At 41.4% G+C, this 21,263-nt stretch overlaps 9 protein-coding genes across 9 annotated transcripts; 7 read left to right on the top strand and 2 right to left on the bottom strand.

Moving 5' to 3' along the window:
• Positions 1-802: 802 nt before the first annotated feature.
• On the top strand, positions 803-1,156 carry SS1G_00338 (predicted protein; the record flags this gene model as incomplete). The annotated part of the gene is made up of 2 exons (XM_001598202.1): positions 803-884; positions 996-1,156. 2 exons carry the CDS (start codon positions 803-805, stop codon positions 1,154-1,156), a joined length of 243 nt encoding a protein of 80 aa, XP_001598252.1.
• Positions 1,157-2,389: 1,233 nt separating this feature from the next.
• SS1G_00337 (predicted protein) lies at positions 2,390-2,692 on the top strand (the record flags this gene model as incomplete). Its single annotated transcript, XM_001598201.1, has 2 exons — positions 2,390-2,423; positions 2,478-2,692. 2 exons carry the CDS (start codon positions 2,390-2,392, stop codon positions 2,690-2,692), a joined length of 249 nt encoding a protein of 82 aa, XP_001598251.1.
• A 531-nt stretch (positions 2,693-3,223) lies between these two features.
• On the top strand, positions 3,224-3,439 carry SS1G_00336 (predicted protein; the record flags this gene model as incomplete). Its single annotated transcript, XM_001598200.1, has 1 exon — positions 3,224-3,439. One exon carries the CDS (start codon positions 3,224-3,226, stop codon positions 3,437-3,439), a length of 216 nt encoding a protein of 71 aa, XP_001598250.1.
• Positions 3,440-3,806: 367 nt separating this feature from the next.
• Positions 3,807-4,665, bottom strand: SS1G_00335 (predicted protein; the record flags this gene model as incomplete). Its single annotated transcript, XM_001598199.1, has 4 exons — positions 3,807-3,900; positions 3,941-4,053; positions 4,119-4,184; positions 4,423-4,665. The coding sequence occupies 4 exons, from the start codon at positions 4,663-4,665 to the stop codon at positions 3,807-3,809; spliced, it is 516 nt and encodes a 171-aa protein (XP_001598249.1).
• A 1,607-nt stretch (positions 4,666-6,272) lies between these two features.
• On the bottom strand, positions 6,273-9,516 carry SS1G_00334 (hypothetical protein; the record flags this gene model as incomplete). Its single annotated transcript, XM_001598198.1, has 3 exons — positions 6,273-6,339; positions 6,438-9,185; positions 9,236-9,516. 3 exons carry the CDS (start codon positions 9,514-9,516, stop codon positions 6,273-6,275), a joined length of 3,096 nt encoding a protein of 1,031 aa, XP_001598248.1.
• A 2,553-nt stretch (positions 9,517-12,069) lies between these two features.
• Positions 12,070-14,227, top strand: SS1G_00333 (hypothetical protein; the record flags this gene model as incomplete). The annotated part of the gene is made up of 4 exons (XM_001598197.1): positions 12,070-12,463; positions 12,873-12,909; positions 12,987-13,041; positions 13,088-14,227. The coding sequence occupies 4 exons, from the start codon at positions 12,070-12,072 to the stop codon at positions 14,225-14,227; spliced, it is 1,626 nt and encodes a 541-aa protein (XP_001598247.1).
• A 1,472-nt stretch (positions 14,228-15,699) lies between these two features.
• SS1G_00332 (hypothetical protein) lies at positions 15,700-17,298 on the top strand (the record flags this gene model as incomplete). Its single annotated transcript, XM_001598196.1, has 7 exons — positions 15,700-15,880; positions 15,975-16,045; positions 16,114-16,384; positions 16,488-16,570; positions 16,626-16,752; positions 16,814-16,947; positions 17,005-17,298. The coding sequence occupies 7 exons, from the start codon at positions 15,700-15,702 to the stop codon at positions 17,296-17,298; spliced, it is 1,161 nt and encodes a 386-aa protein (XP_001598246.1).
• Positions 17,299-18,208: 910 nt separating this feature from the next.
• SS1G_00331 (hypothetical protein) lies at positions 18,209-18,427 on the top strand (the record flags this gene model as incomplete). The annotated part of the gene is made up of 1 exon (XM_001598195.1): positions 18,209-18,427. The coding sequence occupies one exon, from the start codon at positions 18,209-18,211 to the stop codon at positions 18,425-18,427; it is 219 nt and encodes a 72-aa protein (XP_001598245.1).
• Positions 18,428-19,648: 1,221 nt separating this feature from the next.
• On the top strand, positions 19,649-20,965 carry SS1G_00330 (hypothetical protein; the record flags this gene model as incomplete). Its single annotated transcript, XM_001598194.1, has 2 exons — positions 19,649-19,784; positions 19,911-20,965. The coding sequence occupies 2 exons, from the start codon at positions 19,649-19,651 to the stop codon at positions 20,963-20,965; spliced, it is 1,191 nt and encodes a 396-aa protein (XP_001598244.1).
• Between the last annotated feature and the right edge of the window lie 298 nt (positions 20,966-21,263).

Here is a 21,263-nt window from a genome sequence, read left to right as displayed (position 1 = left end):
TGAGAAAACCTTTGTGGATCCCTGAGGTAGGAATTAAACAAGTGGTCTGTCTGGTCCTGAAATGGTGATTCATAGATTAAGAAATTAGATTGTGTGTTTGCTATTAGGTATTCACTTGAACTTGACGGGAGTATTTGGCACGGCTGGTGATGTTGAGTAAGGGGAGTGAGGATGTATATAGAATCAGGCTGTGTAATGGATATTCACTTTTACTTTTACTTTTACTTTTACTTTGAGATTCATATTTTGGAGATGATTGTTGATTATCTAGTCTGTATGTTATTGGTACTTAGAAAGTAATATGCTGTATGACATGCGTACAATCTACCTCATAAACTTTTATACACAACTGAGTGCAAGTAAATCCATCCATTCTACACATCTCCTCAGCTAACTACTCACTCACCAATATAACCTCATGCTCACAAGATTTTTCACCAAGAACAAAGTCAGATCGCTTACTGGTAAAACAAATGAGTCTTTCAAATCCCTCAAATTGGATTGCTGCTTACCGAGGAAGACTCGTTGATTGGAAACTTGATTTGTTTGGTTTGAATCATATCATGGTTTTTACCTCATTGCATTTGATTTTATGAGGGGTTTGGTTGAAAGGGAGGTCTTTGATTCTACGTCGATGGTTTTTGGGCTGGGGGGGAGGGAGATGAATAAAAAGGCAGGTGCTGTTTGAAGTGTTTTTATGGGATGTTCTAGGGAGGGGAGGGCAGTGAGTGAAGTGCTTTTGTGGAGTGATATGAAAAGGGCAGTGAAGTGAAGTATACATGGAAGCATAGTATATGAAAGCATGTATACTTTTGATATCATCTGTGTATCTTGGGTATTTGAAGAGAGTTCTCATGAAATAATTGATATTGAGACTGGAACGAGTATGGATTCAAGGTACATATGTTCTGGATGGTAGGAATATCATCAATACCATCTTATCACCTTCAATATTTCAGCCCATTAGGTGTCCAAGATATCGATATACATACTAGGTAAGCAACACCATCGCCCATTCACTGATATAGGTGATACCAAATGGCAATATCTTCACGTCTTTAAATTCCAGAAATACGCTGCTGTCATTACACTCCATAATTCATATCAAGATAGGAAACCCAGAGGTGTAAGGAATAATAGAATAGTGAAAGCATGAGGATTCGTATATAAGTAGATATCAATCATACTCAAGGGTTTTCAACACCTGCCAAATCATTTCCGAACAGTAACTTCCCATAATTACAGAGACAAAACAGAAAGAGGGAGTTGTGGCAGGTGTAAATTAGGTAAGATGTACTTGTCATTAACTCTAAGGAAGCACCAAATACTTCCTGTCTATATATATATAAATCCTTCCTAGAAGGAACTCCAAATTGGTATGGGAAGAACATCATACATATAAATTTACTAAATAAACATCCAGAAACCGGATTTGTAAAGATCTGAAAAACAGTATGCATAGGAAGTTGTTACGCCGGACTACACAACCACCATCACATGACCAAACACGTGATCATAAGTGATCAGTAGCGATCATGAAGGATCACCAAGGATCACGGTATAGGTGATCACTAGTGATCATGGAAGCATGAAGGTCTATATAACCAAGATGGATTTCTTTGTAAAGAGCTTCGTGCTCAAGATCAATCATTGAGTATACTCTACTATTAGTTACGAATTGCATATCATCATTGTTGTGACGGAAATCCCTGCTTCCCTCCCACCCTTATTATATAAGAAACCTCAGGTACATTAACCATGTCCACACATGATACGATTACTCGGGATTAGTATGCGATTTAGGTGACCTGAGGATCAGATCCGGACAAGTACTAGGTATCAATGGTTATCGGTAAAGTAAGACCATTGGAGGAATAAATATGACTTCTTTTTGCCTAGCCATTGCGGCTAGGCCATTCATTTGTGTATATATAGAGTAGCTATCCCCATCTACAGGTGCTCTTCACCTGTAGATTCTAAGTTAAATACAATTGCTGGTCTATAAACACCCTTTTGGTCACAAAGGCGAATAATAAAAATACTTTTAAAAAGTATTTGAATTACTTTAAACAGGATTTTAACTTTATAAAGTTCAAGTATAACTTGAAACTATTGAAAAGGTATTTCTAGATAAACTTAATCAATTTTGTACCCACTTATCCTTTCAAAAGGATCAAAATCAACGAGTAATACTTCTGGAAGTATTCTGTGCTTACTTAGGGTAAATCGCGCCTTCCCTAAGTACTGCCTTCTTCACTTTGGCTCTAGTAAAGGTTACTAACTAAACTAGGCTCCTACATCTTTTCGATCCTCCCACTTTCACTCTCACTTTCACTTTCCCAAATCTTTTCTTTCCAAAAACTTTCTTTCCAACATTAAAATAATCAAGATGGAGGTCAATCATGTTAGCAATCATGTTGGCAGTAAGTTGTCTTCTTTATCTTTGAATTGTTTTGCAGTCACTGATAATTTGGCAGGAAGAAACACACCTGAACCTGCAAAGGAAGAAGAAGTTGGGGTTCTGGTCAAGCAAACTGTCAAGACAAAAGAATTGACATTTCATCCATTTTTGGAGCTACCTAACGAGCTCCGTGATATGGTTTGGGGCTACGGCATTGATCTTACCACTTCACCATCAATTGTTCATATGGATGTCAAACATCCCAATTTTCCTCTTCTCACTCATGTCTGACGTGAAGCACGAGAAGTTTGCTTGAAGAGATATTCGGCTTTTAGAAATGCCTGGATGGTGTCGATGCTCAAGGAACATGGAGAGGAACCGACAAGTGAGAACTTAAAGTACTATGGGAGAGACTTGCAGTACATTACGTGGATCGATTTCGAGAGGGATATATTGTTCATGCATGTAGACATATTCCAAATGTGTAATGCCAGCGAAACAAGCCTCAAACAGCGTATTGGAAAGCTTCATAAGCATCAGCTGACATTAGCTAAGAATCTCGTTAGTATATCCTTCAAAGTACATGTGGAATTTCGCCATGATGCCAAGCACCGCTACTAACTCAACATAATAATCTAGACCATGAACATACTTGTTGCCGAAGATTTAGTGACCCGTCATTCTAAATTTTGGCAGAGCCTAGCTGTTCTCTGCCCAAAGCTTGTAGAAGTCACCATTTTTACAAATGACGACGAATTTTCGTATCCTTGTTACGATTTCACCACAGCGAGTCGTGACTTCAGTCGCATTACTAGGAAGACGATGAATGGGTCGTTGGGGTATTACAACAAGCTAAAGAGATCTCTAAATGATTGTGATGAGTTGAGCTATCAAGTTGTTTTTGCGCACCTGGAACTCGATGAGGTGCCGATGCCCGAAAGTCCCCTCAGTCCTGAGCCAAACCAAGAGGAGTTGGAATTAGAGCTCGAAAAAGAGATTTTAGATGAGGAGCTATTATCTCAGTGGATTCGCGATTGAAGAAATATAGCATGGCAATAATATCGATGAAGAACTCCGAGGATCAAATGTTTTCAGCTGGAGAAGAAATGTTCTTAGAATATTGATGTCGGTGGTTTTCACTATTGCAAGATGAAATAGCTTGATATTGTAGAGGGTGGTATCTGTGTATTAGCTCTAGGAATAAACATTGGCAGTTCATGAGCATATATACAACTAATCATAATGAAATCAGGATTCTATAACCCTCAATTCTTCACAGACTTGCGATTTAAGGCCTTTAGGTAAAACAGCAAGATTATGCTTCTCATCCAGCGTCTATGCAGCCATCTGATTGTGCCCATCGACGAGCCACTCAATACGCCATATACCACTTAATACATCAACGTCATATACCATATTCAACTCCATCCCCCTCTTTTCCAAAATCAAACTCCCCTACTAAACCAGCCCACCAATCCACCCCAGTAATCAACCCCACCCTACTTCTCAGCACACCACATCTTCTTATTATAAACCCACCTATCCCCCTCGACATCCTCCACCGTATCAGGATTAAACCAAAATTTCACCCCGTGCGCTCTGTACGTTACGCCGCGGAGTCCGACGCCTAGTTCTGCGGAGTAGGATCGATCCTGTGTGGGGTTGTTAGTTTGGAGATTTGGCGAGGTGATATGAGGATGATTTGGGGATGATATACCGTGGCATTATTTTTCATTTTGCCTTCCCATTGTTTTTTGGTGCAGGTGAAGGGCCATGGTTTCCACTGTTTTTGTTGGGCTTGGTTAGTCTTTTATTAATGAGGTTTGCGGTTCTTTGCTTGCTGTCTTTTGCTTGTTTTTATCCTTTTTGGTGGATACATATCTCCCTTCTCCCTACTACTACTCCTTCCACTTCCCCCTTCTCATAAAAATCTAACCCATACTCCAGACCTCCCCAACCAAATCCCAACCAAATCCCAACCCAAGAAAAAAACACACAAAAAAAAAGAATAATCAACTCACAACCCACTCCCTCCTCCCCCAATCCTTCTCATTTTCCATAGCCTGCCACTTCCAATGTTCATTATACGACATATTGATCCAGCAGGTTTCGACCCCATTATCAATAATCTTTCCTATAAATGGTTTGTCGTTGTCGAAGGGGAATTCGGCGTGGTAGGTGAGGCATGCTTGAGTGATGGGGAGGAGGGAGATGAGCGAGATGAGGGGGAAGGAGAGATGGAGGAGGGGGAGAAGGAGGTGCATGTTGGGTGTGTTGAAGTGGTCGGGCTGGGTTGGTTGGTTTGTATGGTGTGATATTTTATGATGATGTGAAATGTAAGATCAGAGTGTATGTATCTCAGTCACAATCCTTAGTCAAACGTATAATCCACGCCCAGCTCCAGGTCCAAGTCCTGTCCACAATCCCACAAGATTCTCTCTCCACGCTCAAATATCGAATATCACAACCCTCTCCTCAAAAGCCTCCTATCGTAAATATCGCGTAAATTCGTTTTCGCGTCGAGTTACCAGTTCTACTTCTAGAACAATAATATCCCCAAATAATCCGTCTCACACAATCGAGACTATTCAACTTTCCCAAGAAAAACAATCCTTAGTCCCACACAACGAACTTTATAAGCACTTTTCACACTTATAACCTTATAAACTTTCCAAATCCCACACAACAAAAAGAAACACACTTTTCCGAACAATTCTTGGCAGACCCATAAAAGAAAGTAACGTAAATTCATGCAAAGAGATAAATCATATCAAATTAAAGTTATCAAACTCAATCATAAAAAAAATAAAAATAAAATACCATGCATGATCCTCGTAGACATAGATAAGTATTCCCCTAATAAAAGGTATCCCTCCATACCTTTTCAAATTTTATCCCACTAGTTCCTTACAGCTCTTGGCGACTTCAGCCCTTTGGAGAGGGGAGCGAGAAAAAGAGAAACTTAATAACAGTACTACCTAGTAATTACTCATCTCCTCGATTCGTATTTCCATAACAAGTCCTCAAGTTATCAGAAAGAAATAAAAAGATCTTCCAAATCTCCAACCAGCTACCGATGTAATAAATCCTCTCTCCCCCAAAAATTATTCCTGCCTCTACCACGAATTCAAAATCAAAATACACATATAATCTCGCCACAAAAAAAAAGAATACAAAACCCTCAATCTCCAATCCTCAATCCTCACTTCCACATAGCTTTCCCTTCGAAAAAAAGGAAAAAAAAAGGGCGTTCCTCGCTTAACATCACTCGACAGATTACCCAAAAGAGTAAAAGGGTGGCTGAAACATACATATACACACTCCTCAGCATTCCCGTCCAAGACATGGACCGTTTTTTCCTTTTTCTTCTTTCTGAAACCGAGTAATATACCCTTGAGTGGTCTGTAACGAGATGGGTTGGATATCTCTTTGCAAACTCGGGATAAATCAATTAAATCTTTACAAAAATTTGAATTCCCATTCGAAATACAATCAATGGAGTGCTAGACTTCCAGCCCCTTAACACATGTAATATACGCGGTTCATCGGGATCACACATTGGCATATCAAGACAGAAAAGTTCATTTATTGAGGAGTGAAGTACAAATTCATTTCATATGGCCTAAGCTAAAGCTATAGCAATCAAAGTTGGAAAGATAAAGATGAACCAAGAAATTTGCTGCAATCCACGGATGCGTGAATAAAAACTGCTGTGATTCTCAAATGAGTTAATGGAAAAAAGGAAACAATCCTTCGCTCTTGATAAACCGCCACAATTGGAAAATGCCTGGACAAATGGAGGGGTAGGATTTCGTGTCTGCGTGCTGAGATTAAATGAGGAAAAAAACGGTATGCGGAAGGTATGACCAGGTTATTGAGGCAGAGCACAGGTGTTTTTGCCGGAACATTTCGTGATGCCTAGATCCAGAACATTGACTCTGCAATGTCAGCTTGTATTGTCACTCTATCTTGACCTACAGTCATCTGTGGTCCGGCTCCTGGTTGCGGTGTAGTATTACCTGTCGGAGGATCATACTGATCTGCGAGGTATGCTCTCATGCGCGTGCATAACAAATCCGCATAATATGCAGGTGGACACAGACTGACAGCCTTGGTTGCTCGCCCGAACAGATGGCACATGTTGTGCGTTAACTCCTCAAGGGAATCGGCCGAGGTCTGATGAGGAGCCTTCACCTTCTGGGACTTGAAGATTTCATCCAGGATGACAAAGTAGTGACATGGTCTTGCCGTCCCCATGAGACATTGATGAGGTTGGAGGAAAAAGTCCCAGTTGCGAGATTCAGTAACCCCGCGGTCGACGACGGTTCCAGCAGGACAGTTTGATTTAGAATCAGCGCTTTCAGCATCCTTTGGATAGAACCGTGTGTGATGACGTTTACCACAGACTATGATCGAGATTCTCGGGAGGTTTTTCTTGGTCAAATCAGCTGGGTACTTTTGACGACAAGCATTCCTAATCTTCGGTAATTCTTGGTCGAGCAAAATGTTGTATTGCCCTTCCGAAACACCATCTCTGTAAATTAGGATGTTTTCAGGCCATGCTTTGTTTTTCTTGCTCCAGATATCCAAGAGCCTCATGAACATTGATTCAAGATCTGACACCATCTCTTGTCGGGCTTGGTTCTGCAAGCGACAAATACCTGACCATTGGCCCAATAGTTTATCAGTGCTTGTTACCATGGCAGCAACACTAGGGGCTGTCTCTTTCGATCCAGGGGATGGATGTGTAACATCAATGCCGACAACCATCGTCTTCCCTTCATTGATAACGCCGAGTTTGTCGATTGTCTGATTAATACCACCCGCCTTGAGATTGAACTTCAACGCAACATTGCCAAAGTATTGTAGATCTCCCTTTACAAACTTCGAGTATTGTACGCAAACTGTATGTATACCAGCTCTGGTATCTGCATGTCTCTTTATCGTGTTATAAAGCATCACATCGTTGACCGGAAGGATACAGAGAACAAACTTGGGCTTTGGAAAGTTTTGGGATGTAGTGAGCTTCGTAAAGACAGTTGAAACATCGTGAGAGGTAGCCGCTTCATTTCCCTCTATGTGCTTGATAGAAGGTGCTGGCGTACCTATGTAACCTTGAACACCTATACCTGCACCATGAAGGTGTCTCCGGAATTGATCTACTGCATCTCTCACAAGCTGCTGGTCCACTCTACCACCAGCACGGCTTGTAGATTCAATTACCATGTAAGTCCATGAGCCTAGATCTCCACAAGTATGAAAGCGCGTGTCTCTCATATTCCAAGAACCATCCCTAGGCATCGTCGTCATTGCGCGAAGTTGTTTGTTCTTGTAGTTGATTGCGGGTGGCGGTAACACACGACCTTGAACAGTTATCAGGCTGTTACCAACCTGAACTCCGAATTTAGCTAAAAGGGGATTGTCCTGAGCATTTAGTCCCAAGACTTGTTTACCAGATGTGATAATGGACATAGCATTGGGCTCGGGCCTTCTGTTTGCAAAATCTAACATCGTTCGAGTTTGATCCCCTAGTAGAGCCTTTTTTACAACCTGACCCGGTTTTATAATGCAGACCTCCGCTGGTAGATAAGATGGTTTAAGGTTGCTACCAACGTTGACCACCGGAAAATCTGGGTTCAACTTAAAGCTCGGATATTTGGCTTTAAAGTAATCAAATACTGAGATGTACATATTGACTTTAAGGGCCGCGGCAGAAGCTTTTTTTGTTCCGGGCTTAGGTGGAGCATCGCCTTTCGTTGACGGTGCTTCAGCAGAAATGTAAAACTTGACGTTTTTTGGTCCAGCGCCATATCTTGCAACCTGTGGAGGGTGTTCCTCCGTGCTACCGTCACCTGGGCGAGCCAAGTCCCAAATGGATTTCTCCCGCGGAATGGTCGCACCGTTCTTAGACTTTTTTGCAGATAAGTGAGTCACTACGACACGCTTCCTTTTAATCTTATCTACAACACCATGACCATAGCCAAGTTTTTGGAATAAAGAAACCAGAGCACTAGGCTCAAGAAAGACGGAGTGAGTAACGTTCACGTTTAACAGTAGTCGACCAGTAGCTGGTCTAACACTCTGATAGAAGCCGCGTATAGCCTCCAGTCCCATACTGAGGGACGTAAAATTATGCTCGTTTCCCTCTCGAGCCGTAGAGAAGTGTCTGTTACCGGCAATGGAAACAGTTCTTTTATCAGTCTTTGCATAAAATCCGAGAAGTGTATTCATGGCTTGGATAGTCTCCTCTTTTTGTCCGTCTGATACATCAGTCGCAGATGTCTTGGATAAAAACTGAACAAAATCGGAGATGTTGAAAGAGGTGGGGGAGCTGATGCGAACGTGGTAAACTTGGGCATTTGGAAGTGGATCGTCCTCCCCTTCGTTTCGCCAAGGGATATCGAAAATACGCTCATCTGTGAAAGGCAACTTGTTTGGTGTAATAAGCATCGAAGCGTAATCCGTGGCAATAGGAATGTTTGCAATATCAGGCAACTCGAGTACGAGCCTAAAAAGCTGGGTTCGTTTCTTTTTGGCAGCGTCCATGTTTGGCGATATGTCTACCATATATCGACTCAAAGTGAAGTTGGGTCTGGTATTCAACGAGAATGAATTGGTGAAAAGCTGGACCGGTCGGCCACTAGTCCCGTACCCCGGACGAGCAGGATATCTCTGGCTGAGAGTCATCTTACTAAGAGCACCGATTTCCGACAAGCTCCGATGGTAGTCATTTTCCATCTTGGAGACATTCGCATCAGGGGCCTCCGCAGGGTATTTGGAGTCTCTGGAGAGTTCATTAGATCAACAGCAATAATAGTAAAGTGAAATCCTTACTTGAAGACGACTACCGGACCGCCACGGCCCCGGCCACCTCCTCCCCGGCCACCACGGTCCCCGCCACCGTAACCACCCCGCCCTCCACCTCGATCTCCGCTACCATAACCGCCCCCTCTTCCACCACGATCTCCACCACCCCTACCACCACGATCTCCACCACCCCTACCACCACGATCTCCACCACCCCTACCACCACGATCTCCACCACCCCTACCACCACGATCTCCACCACCACGGCCACCACGGCCACGTCCGCGTGCTGCTGGATCAAAAGACATGATGCACTTAAAAAATGCTTGTCGAATGTATCTGAGAATGAGTGTTAGGAAGCAAACCAAAAAGACGAAGTGTAGACAATCATGAAGATGATTTGATCCAATCTGAGAATTAGGGAGTAGAATAATGCGATATTAGTAGAAAGATATCCGTTTTAGGAAGCATGTGCCACTTGGCTAGTGAAACGGATTTGCTTTGTAAGTCAAAGAAACGCGATGTTTTGGTCAAACAGAATCCAAAAGTGCGAAACAACATGATGTCTTGTGAGGGTCATACAATGGAATGTGATGGATTGTGATTGCTAAAAGAAAGGTAATGAAAATGTGGTTGATGTCGATCAAGTACAATCTTCAAGATTAAACTGATAATAGGGCGGATAATTGTGCCACGAGGAAGCAGGCAAGCCATCCATGATTGGCATCATAAAGGGTAATGAAATAAAGTTGAAGCATACCCTTTGAAGATTGAGTAATCGATAGCTAAAATATCTAGGTATGGAGAGGGATACTGACAGTTGATGGGATAAAGCTAATTTCCAACTGGTGATAGTGGATCAAATTCTTTGAGCGATAAACTGATGGATTGTAGTAAATATTGAGATGGACGGATGGCGGTTTTTGTTCTTGAGGTGGAGCAAGATAAGTAGCCCAGGCGATTGTTAATAGGTGAGGAGTTGCTTTACTGCGGTGGATGTTCAGATTAGGAAAAGATCATATGGTAGCTAGGTGTTTGCTAGCAATTGGAAGGGATGCATGCATGAGCTATTACTATGCATGGAGCAGCAAGACTTGTTTGGCCACTTACACTGCACTGTAATCCTAGAGCTTATAGCAATAGAGCTGGAAGATAATATACAAAACGCTTGGGAATAAATATAATTCCAATAGACGGGATATATAATAAATCAGAAGAATATGATGTGTATTTGTGAGGTTGAGAGAAAGAGAAGGTTGAGAGAAAGAGAAGGGTGAGAAGAAAAAAAGAGGGAGAGAGAAGAGCGGGGGGAGAGGTTGCAGCGTCAGCTCAGCTCACTTTCGAGAACAATTGATAGAAGGAGCCACCTGCGATTGTTGCAAACCAATACTCGTATTTTGTCAATTACCCCACTTTCCCTTTGAGAGTGAGATGATGGGTTTTGTGACCAAGAAACAAAGAAGGATAAAAGAATATCAGAGTATTTGTTAAAAGGAATGACCTTACACAGGGAATAGTGGGAAACTGATAGGGCAGAACTGAGGTAATATTGGTCTAGTAGGTTAATCTCTCTTCTAAGTTCTACGGAAGTGCGAAGCTCTCTTACAGAGAGTTTCTCAATCTAGTCCTAATAGGACTAGTGCCATGTGCACGTGCTACGCAGGAACCATTCACTTTAACAGTATTTAATAAATATATGTAGAAATGGAAATTCTGAGCATATTTCAACTTCAAACCAGGTAAAAAAAGAAAATTAAAAATATTCACCATTCAACTCACAATTCACCAATCTTTCAAAAGGAGCGGGGCATCACCTGCGGAGTAGAAACACAGTGTGGATCTTTCTGTACGCGTGGTCACATGCTCTCAACTGAAAAGAGGTGAATTCCGAACTTCATCCATTCAATTATGTGATTTGTAGCATGTACACCACAATCGCTCAGGTGAATTGATTGATTTAATTAATAAGACAACATCTCAATGCGGTATCCTGCAATTCTGCATCTAGATTCTAGTGGAACCAGGGAACTTACTGCATTTTTCAAGCAAGGTAGGTAGAAAAACACGTCAAACGAAGAAAGAGTCATTTTTGGTTGTCAACGTAACTTTCTGCAGCCAGCTTAATCGGTCATGAAACTGAGTGAATGATGCTTAGCCTTGCTGAACACAGCATAGATGAGCTCCGTGTATTTATCGCTCAAGAACAATGCTGCTATTCACATGGTAGAACAATCAATTGAATTGGTACTGGACGAAATATTGGCTGTTACTTTCTAACTTCAAGTTCGAATCATTAGAAGCATACAACTATCTTCCCTTGATGGCGTTCGAACAAAAATTTCTACCTTTCGGTTGACTCATTTCAATTCTGTCAACAAACCAAAAGGAAATCATGATTATGTAAGAACCCATCAATTGGCTGTATCAGATATGCTGCAATATGGCTACCTAAACTGAAAGGTGCCGCACAAGAAAGGAAAATTTCTGGATAAATTTGATTCCTTCCATACCCCGACTATGGGGCAAATAGTTGGCTGAAGAATGCTATGCATAAGTTGTGGCTTTCATTGCTGGTTGCCGTGACGAATCAAAAGAGCTTTCAGATATGGAATGAATCATAAGGATGCAATAACAAAGAAATCAATCTATTGACAATAACCTCAATCAATGCTTTGCCTCAAGACTTTTTCATAGTCATTGAGTGAGTCAGCAAGTTAGTGATGCTGCTATTCTTTTTGAGTATTCTGCCTAGCAGACAGGCTTTGCTGTTTCCTCATTGAGACTAAAGTGTCTCTCTGAAACCCCAAAATTTGACTACCATTCAATTCATCAATTTTTCAAAGGAAATCCTCGTACACAAGATGTCAAAATCGATATCATCAACAGCAGACATGGATACCAGAGACAAGCCCGTAATGGGAACATCTAGGAACGAGGTTGATATATCCAACACATCGGATTCGGTATCCAAAGATAACATGCCAGAGGAATCCGTTCCAGCGGGCGCACCTCTACAGCAAGGATCAACTTTGAGTCCTGACGAGCTAGATGGCGAAGAGGCAGTTTATCCGCATGGTTTAAAATTGGTCATCATTCTGGCGGCGCTTTGCATCGCAGTGTTTTTAGTAGCTTTAGATCAGACTATTATCGCAACTGCCATACCGAAAATAACGGATCAGTTCAATAGCATACAAGATATTGGATGGTATGGCAGCGCATACCTCTTGACCACCACCGCTCTGCAACCGACATTTGGTAGGATATATACTATATTCAGTGTAAGCAAGAAAGTGTAAAGATACCAATATATCGCGCGGATACTTATAAAATTCTACAGATCAAACTCACCTTCATCGTGGCTATAATCATTTTCGAAATCGGGTAATGTGATATCACAAATATGTAGGCGGAACATAGGAATTAACAAATGGAATAGTTCCTTGGTTTGCGCCACTGCGCCGAATAGCACTGCGTTGATAGTGGGTAGAGCTATAGCTGGAATAGGAGTTGGAGGTTTATTTTCAGGAGCAATAGTTATTTTGGCATATTGTTGTAAGTGCACAGATTTTAGCTCGGTGGCGATTTAAATGGACGGCTTCAACCGAGTACATCGTTCGGTTTTAGCTTGTTTGTTTATTTTGGATGATCCTGACTCCACAAATAGTACCTTTACGAAAACGACCAGCTGCGTTTGGTTTGATGTAGGTGGACAAACTTTTGTAAAAAGAAATTGTAGTTGCCTGTTTTTGTTACAAGCACTAACATGAATACTGTTCAGTGGAGGGATGTGGGGAATTGCTTCTGTCGCAGGACCATTGCTTGGAGGTGTATTCGTGAGTCTAGTTCGGAATTTCACAGGGCAAACACTGATCAGGACAGACTGACAAAGTATCTTGGCGTTGGTGCTTCTATATTAATCTTCCTATAGGCGCTGTCGCTATAGCTGTTATTGCCGTTTACCTCAAGATCCACCGCGTCAACAACCCCGAGAACCTTTCCATTCTCGCTCGTATCAAAAAGCTCGATCTCATCGGCACAGCCATTCTTATCCCAGCCGTCATATGCCTTCTGCTCGCGCTTCAATGGGGTGGCACGACGCATCCATGGACTTCTGCTAAAATCATAGGTCTCCTCATCGGATCGATCTTGTTATTCATCTTATTCATTACCTCACAAATCATCCTCGGTGATAAAGGCATTCTCCCTCCCCGCTTCTTTAAAGATCGCAACACTATACTCGCATACGTATTCGCGTTCCTCTTTGGCGCCGGTTTCTTTTCTCTAATCTTCTACCTGGCAATTTACTTTCAATCCGTCAAAGGTTCCTCTGCCACCAAAGCCGGTATTGAGCTTCTTCCCCTTTTGATATCTACAGTTCTATCATCCATAGTAACCGGAGGGCTCATCACCGCAATCGGATATTACACTCCCGTGATGATTTTCTGTATGATATTATTCGCCGTCGGCTCCGGCCTTATCACCACCTTCTCCCTCACAACTCCCATGTCCCGATGGTTCGGCTTCCAAGTCATAACTGGTATTGGAATTGGCGTTGGTTTTCAAGGTGGTGTTCTGGTAGTTCAGACCGTTCTTCCACTCGTCGATGTACCCGTCGGTACAGCATGCGTGTCATTTTTCCAGTCCCTAGGTGGCGCCCTCTTTATATCCGTCTGTCAAACCCTTTTCCAAAATGGATTAAAATCTGGAATCGAAAAACATGCTCCCCAACTCGATCCTCAATTATTTTTACATAGCGGCGCAACAGAAATTCGACAATTGCTAGCACAGCTGCAACAAGAAGAATCTTTGAATGCGGTGTTGCAAGCTTACGTGGAAGGACTTACGCGTTGTTATTGGGTGACTACCGCTTGTGCGATTGGCAGCTTTATGGCAGCATGTGGGTTGGATTGGAGGAGTGTGAAGAAAGGACATGGACAAGAGAAGGAAATAGAGAAGAAAAAGGAGGAGAAAGATGGAATGGCGATTGATAGAGGAACCTCCCAACCTGAAAATTTGTAAGATATGGATGTGGTGTGCATATGACAGAGTAGACAATACCACACACTTGTAAATCTTGTATTATTAGCAGCTATAGTAGAACATCCACTCAATTTAGCATTAATTTTCATTTCTTTTCGACTCTTTTCTGCTATCATCCTTGAACTCCTTTTGACTGTCATCGTCAATCAAGCCCGAGACGCCGTTTGATCATCGAATTTAGGTTCAGAAATTGAAGAATATTACCAGGAATCCAAGCCCTAAAGATAAATCAACTAAGATTACATTGTAAGTTTACAACACAGATCGATCATACATACGAACCACCTCGACGACTACACCAAAGACCGTTCATATTCACATTAATCGTGAACATCAGTCAGTACTGTAAAAATCCAAAGAGAATACATACTAAAACCGCAAAATTCTAACAAACTCCATCGAAGGAAGTTCAGAGCCCAATTCCCCGAAGCCAGCACTCCTATTGGCGCAATAATGCTCAGCCGTTCCCCGCACTAATTTCAACAGGCTTCTTTCTAGAATCCCTGGGTAACCTAGGATCGACCACCCCAAACGGTTACATTTCCCCGCAAAACGCTAGGTCGATCCTTCTTTCTAATATTTCGAAAATTTTTTCACATGTTGAATTTGTGATTATATCGTAAGTCGCAAGTCGTGAGTCGAAGAAGCCAAAAATCGGCATTGAACATTCGACTACTGTGTGCAAAGCTTAAATATCTTTTATTTCCCGGCTGCTCCCCTTAGTTATTTAAGGTTTATGTGAAAGCTTGCATGCGGTGTATCATAATGTAGTAGAGTTTACCAAGACTTAAGGGGTGATTTTAGACTAGGTACCTATCTATAGGTAGCTTTTCTCCTTAATACTTATAGAATTTTTTGGTTTCCGGGTGGAAAGAAAAGAAAATCGTTCGTCCGAATTCTTATCCTGTCCATCGTACTCGCATTTCTTGAACCATGCTCGGGCCATGCAAACTATCATCGGTGTGTATTTAGATATCTGATACCTAGCAAACAAGCACTCAACTCTCCTGTGCAAGCTTTTCCAACAAGGGCATTCATGCTGTCCAAAAGTATGAAGCTCCGACGCTAGAGAACCAGGTAATGACATTCCTCTTGTAGGTTGCCATCTTGAGGTACGTGCCCCTAGCTTCGGAGTTAAATACTTTTTGACCGCACGAATATTTAACTTCACGCATGAAATCTTCAACGGCTTTCGGTCAGAAAATGATGATAATGCGGAGGTTTGTATGTATGTATAAGTCGGTGAGATAGGAGGGCATAGACATGGGTGTTGCATTATTCCGAAGTATCGGCAATCTGGAATCCACTTTCTAGATGCAGTTAGTAATACATACATCGAGCTCACTCGCATTTAGATATAAAGTGCCCTCCTTGGTTTTTCTTTTTGAAAGAGTTCCTGAATACCAATTGACATTTCTGTTTCCAATTGACCCTTCAGAAAGTCCATCAAAATGGTCCGCCCATTAGTACTTCTAGCTTCTCTCGCTCCTTTTGTCACAGCCAGTTGGAACATCAATAACCAGCAGAATAGACATGCCTGTCAAACACAAACACAAAACCCTTTGGATGGGTGTGATTTGAAAAGGACGAAATATGTAGGAAGTGGTTCCAATTTCAAGACGGTGCAGTCTGGTATGTACTCGGGTCTCCCATAAGAGCTGAAAGTGGGATGTGATAGAATTGCACAAGTTGAAGGTTGAATTAAGGCTAATTGTCAACGATACAGCCGTTGCGAGCTTACCAAACAATAATGATACATATATTATTCTTATTGCATCTGGCAACTACACGGAGCAGGTGAGAATACTGTTCAATTTGTCTTTTGCTCTCTGGCTTGTGTCATGATCGTTAACATCGGAGCGTAGGTCAACGTCACTCGTCCTGGTCCTACATATTTGCTTGGTGAAACCGCAAATCCTTACAATCAATCTGCAAATACAGTGAATATCATCTGGAGCGCGATTGCTGGCAAAGGGGATAACGCTTACACGTCCACTTTGACTGTTGCGCCTACTCTCAATGCGTCTTTCACTGGAAGTGGCCCGACCGGGTTTGCTGTCCCACCAGGAACGCCATTTGGATCCAAAGACTTCAGAACATATAACCTGAATTTCATCAATGATTTTGCGCCATACAGTAAGTTACGGGCTTTCCCAAGAGGATGAAGAGGGTGACAAAACAGTCGGGGACTTGGGCGGAGTATCGGAACAAACAAGATAACGTTCTAACAAAACAATAGCTGATGGACCTTCCCTCGCATTGAGCATAAGCTATGCAAACGGTGGTTTTTACTATACCGGCTTTTACAGCTACCAAGATACTGTATGCCATCCACCGATTGCCCATTTTTCTTCTCCCGCAAACTAACACAACCAAGGTCTATGTAGGCAAACTATCCAATTCGTACATGTCTCAATCTGTCGTCGCCGGTCAGACCGACTTCCTTTATGGTTTCGGGACTCTCTTCATTAACAACACGCTGCTCTCTCTCCGATCATGCGGAGGTAATTTCGTCCTTTTTCCTATTATCCACGTTCTTACTTTTATTAACTCGAATTGTTTCAGGCGGAATTACAGCTTGGAAGGGAACAAACACGACCTTTGAGAACAAATATGGAGTATACATTGTAGATTCATCAGTACAGAAAGCAAACAGTAGTTTGAGCATCAAAGGAGCCTGTCCACTTGGTAGACCTTGGGTATATTATCTCTATCCTTAAGCCATTTATGGAAATGATCTAACAATCGCCAAACAGAACGCACAAATGCGAGCAATCTTCGCCCGCACCTACCTCGATGATTCGATTCTTCCCACAGGATACATTGACTGGATTCCTGCTCGCTACAATGCCACCAATGGTAACTACAGCACTACTCAAGCTGAGTATAAGAATTATGGACCAGGTTACAACGCGACTGCGAGAGCCGCTTCGTTGTTTGATGTGCAGCTCAGCGACTCGCAATGGGCGCCATACAGTAGTCCCGCTAAAGTATTCCAAGATCCTTCAGGAACTTTCGGTGATGTAAGCTGGGTTGATTTCAGCGTTTAATTGTGTTTGCGGGGAATGATATTGGTTAAATGAGAAATGTATGTAATGTCTAGAAATGAAAAGTCTACCTGTTTGATTCCTTCTTGCCTCGTTCCGAGATGTGACGCCGTTTAAACGTGACATATTTTCCGTAACACACCAAAATCTCAATTAATATCTGTAAAGTTCATCGATATTTCGAGACTAATCAAAACATAATTCGAGTTCCCCAAGTACTAAATTAAATAAGAACAACGGCCGGAATCAAGTGAAGACACTAGTCGGTAGGTAAGTAGCATGTTCTTGGGTGTTTGTTCGAATCGGGAAGTGCAGTGTGCCATGACTAAGCGGCACCAGCTCCCTACCCAAATTCTTTGTTCTAGGCTTTCACTAACGTGGTTTATCAGCGAGTCGCCACTATCAGCGAGTCGCCACTTTTTCAATATCTTTTATCATTCAATTTCAAGACGCGATATTTCAACGAATTATTATGAAAATACAATCAAAAGAGGCCAGAATAATCTTAGCTATTGAAGCTATTCAAAAATCAAAAAATCTTACAATTGGAAAGGCTGCGAAAATCTACAAAGTCCCTCGAACTATATTACGAGATAGAATAAGCGATCGAATTCACAGAATGGAAACTTGAGCAAATAATCTTAATTTGACTGAAAAAGAAGAAGAGGTGCTTATTCAATATATTATCAATATAGATGAAAGAGGATTTGCATCTAAATTAAATAGTATAGAAGATATAGCGAATTATATTCTCGAATCAAGAGATGCGAAGAGAGTTGGAAAGCTCTGGGCTCATCGATTCGTAAAGCGTTGTACAAAATTAAAGATATGTTTTAATTGTGTTTATAACTTTCAAAGAGCTCTCTGCAAAGATCCCAAGTTTATTGAAGAGTAGTTTGGATTGGTATCGAATATGCAGGCGAAATATGGTATTCAAGATTGCGATTTCTACAACTTCGACGAAACCGGCTTTATGATGGGTATAATATACCTTGGAATAGTTGTAACTAGTTCTGAAAGAAATGGCAGAAACAAGGCAATACAATTAGACAATCGAGAATGGGCTACGGCAATTATATGTGGTAATGGAGAGGGTGAAACTACATCTCTATTTCTGATAGTTCAAGGATAAGTTCATCTTTCCAATTAATATACCGAAACCGATTTTCCTGTGGATTGGGTTATTAAACCTACTTCTAATGGATGGATAAATAATGAGATAGGTTTAGAATAATTAAAGCACTTCGATAAATATACTAATCAACGAAGAAAGGGCAAATATCGAATGTTAGTATTGGATAAGCATGAAAGTCATGAATCGATACCTTTCCAATCATATTACAAGTCAAATGATATTATATGTGTAAAGTTACTATCGCATTCAAGTCATTTAACTCAATCATTTGATGTTGGATGTTTTAGTGTATTCAAATGTTCATATAGTTGTTAAGTTGATGAGTTTATCAAGGCATATATTAATCATATTTCTAAGGTTGAATTCTTTATAGCTTTCAAAGCTGCATATCAACAATCGATTACAATTCAGAATATGAAAGCTAGCTTTCGAGGAGCAGGACTAATACCATTTGATCCTCAAGCTGTACTTTCGAAATTAGATATTCGAATTCGCACATTTACCCCTCCATCGATCCTTTTGGAATCTGCCAACTCTTGGGTCTCTCAAACACCTCACAATCCAACTGAAGCTCTTTTACAATCAACTTTAGTGAAATCTCGAATTGCTCGACATCAATCAAGCTCTCCTACACCTATATTCGAAACTGTAATTGTATTAATTAAGGGTATAGAATGATTAGCTTATGAGAATATACTTTTAAATACAGAGATTCGTATGCTTCGGAAGGCAAATGAGGCATTAAGCAAACGTCGATATATTAAAAAAACTCAATTACGTCAAGGAGGAGTACTTACTGGTCAGGAAACTACAGATATAATATCATAACAAGAGGTGGATATTCAGATTCGACGTGACGAGCGTCAAAATAGGGGAAATTCCAATAGGGAATCATCTACTAATCGATGCTGTAGTAAATGTGGAAAGACTGGTCACAATTCAAGAACTTGTTCTAATAATATAATAGACCCTAGATTATTAGATTCTTAATAGTTTAAATCAATTGATTCAATAATTGTTGATTAAAATAAGTTTAAAGTGGTTGAATAAGTGAAAAAGTGGCGACTCGCTGATAAACCACGTTAGTGCAATCAGTCAGAACACTTTACGCGACCTTCGATATCAAACGCGTTTCTTCGAACAAACAAGCATACTAGAGCCTCGTTTCAATTCACCATTATTCTACAAAATTTCAACGATATCGATACAGATCTCAAAATGGCTACTCGAAATGATGTCGCAGATGAAACCCCTCCTCGAATCAATCCATACGAAGTTCTCGGTCTTGAGAAATCTGCCTCTGAAGATGAGATCAAACGTGCATATCGTAAATGCGCTTTGAAGCACCACCCCGGTATGTCATAGTTTTTTTTACTTTGGTAGCCTGTGAGTTACATACGATTTCTCGACGGGGTTATCCCTTTCGAATTCATGACATATAATCACCTCACGTTAATCTACACGGCTGACCTTCTCCCAGACAAAGCTCCAGCACATCTCAAATCTGATTCCCATACCAAATTCCAAGAAATCGCTTTCGCATATGCCATCCTCTCCAATCCAAATCGTCGCAAACGCTATGATCGTACTGGATCTACCTCTGAATCTGTCGATGCTGATGGCTTCTCCTGGACCGATTTCTATTCCGAGCAATACAAAGATATTGTTACTGCCGATGCCATTAATGAATTTTCCAGTTACTACAAAGGTTCTGTTGAGGAGAAGGATGATTTGCTTAAAGCTTATACCGTGCACGAAGGAAGATGGGGAAAAATGTACCAGGTTATTATGTTAAGTGACCCAATTCAGGATGAAGAGCGATTCCGCGAGATTATCGAGGAAGCAATCAAGAAGGGTGAAGTTGAGGAATATGCTGTCTTTAGACAGGAAACCAAGGCTTCAAAGGCTAAGAGAATGAGGAAGGCTAGGGAGGAGGAGAAGGAAGCTGCAAAGGCCGCGAAACAGCTAGGTGCTGATAAATTATTGAAGGGATCTAGTGGAGATGGAGTGGAAAAAAGTAAGAAGCCAAAGAAACAGGTTCCTGGTCATATGGACGAGTTGGCTGCTATTATCCAGGCCAGGCAAGCCTCAAGAGGTAGTTTCCTTGATGCATTAGAGGCAAAATATGCGTCAGGTGGAAAGAAGTCGGCAAAGGATTCAAGTGGAATAGATGAAGAGGAGTTTCAGAGAATTCAAAACGGTTTAGGCTCGAGTAAGAGTAAAGGCAAAACCAAGGGCAAGGGGAAAAAAAGAGAAGCCGATTCCGAGGATGATATTGAAGAAGATAAAAAGCCAGCACCCAAGAAGAAGTTATCAAGGGGTAAGAAGAGAGAACCTGTGGTGGAGGAAGAAGTTGAAGATGAAGATGAAGATATAGAAGTGGATGATGGTGGTGATGATTATCAAGCAGAAGAAGCAGAGGAAGATGAAGAAGAGATCGAGGTCGAGGACGAGGACGAGAAACTAGCTCCGAAAAAGAGAGCGAAGAAGCTAGCTACTCGGCAATCTAAGCGCACTAGGACTGCTCGGGCATGATGACATGATATCTACATATGGGAACGGAGTTTTGCGGAGGGTTTGTTTTAGCACGGCCTGGATGTGACATGATAGCATAGAAGTAGGCGTTGATAACTACGATGAATTAATATGAGGCTTTATCCATTTTTAATACAACTCCTTCATAATCAAGAAATGCATTTCATTTGAGCTTTTTGACATCTTTTGTATTCTAGCAAGTGAGTAATATACTTTGATTATTCGAGACGAGCTACCTTGAATATTTTAAATCTTCAGCCCATACTTAACTCCCGTTCATGAAATCACGTGATAAACA

The sequence above is a fragment of the Sclerotinia sclerotiorum genome, genomic scaffold (genome assembly GCF_000146945.2).
Source record: "Sclerotinia sclerotiorum 1980 UF-70 scaffold_1 genomic scaffold, whole genome shotgun sequence".
In the NCBI taxonomy this organism is placed as follows: Eukaryota; Fungi; Ascomycota; class Leotiomycetes; order Helotiales; family Sclerotiniaceae; genus Sclerotinia; species Sclerotinia sclerotiorum.
The sequence above is the reverse complement of the archived record's forward strand: the minus strand, read 5'-3'. Positions and strand labels throughout refer to the sequence as shown.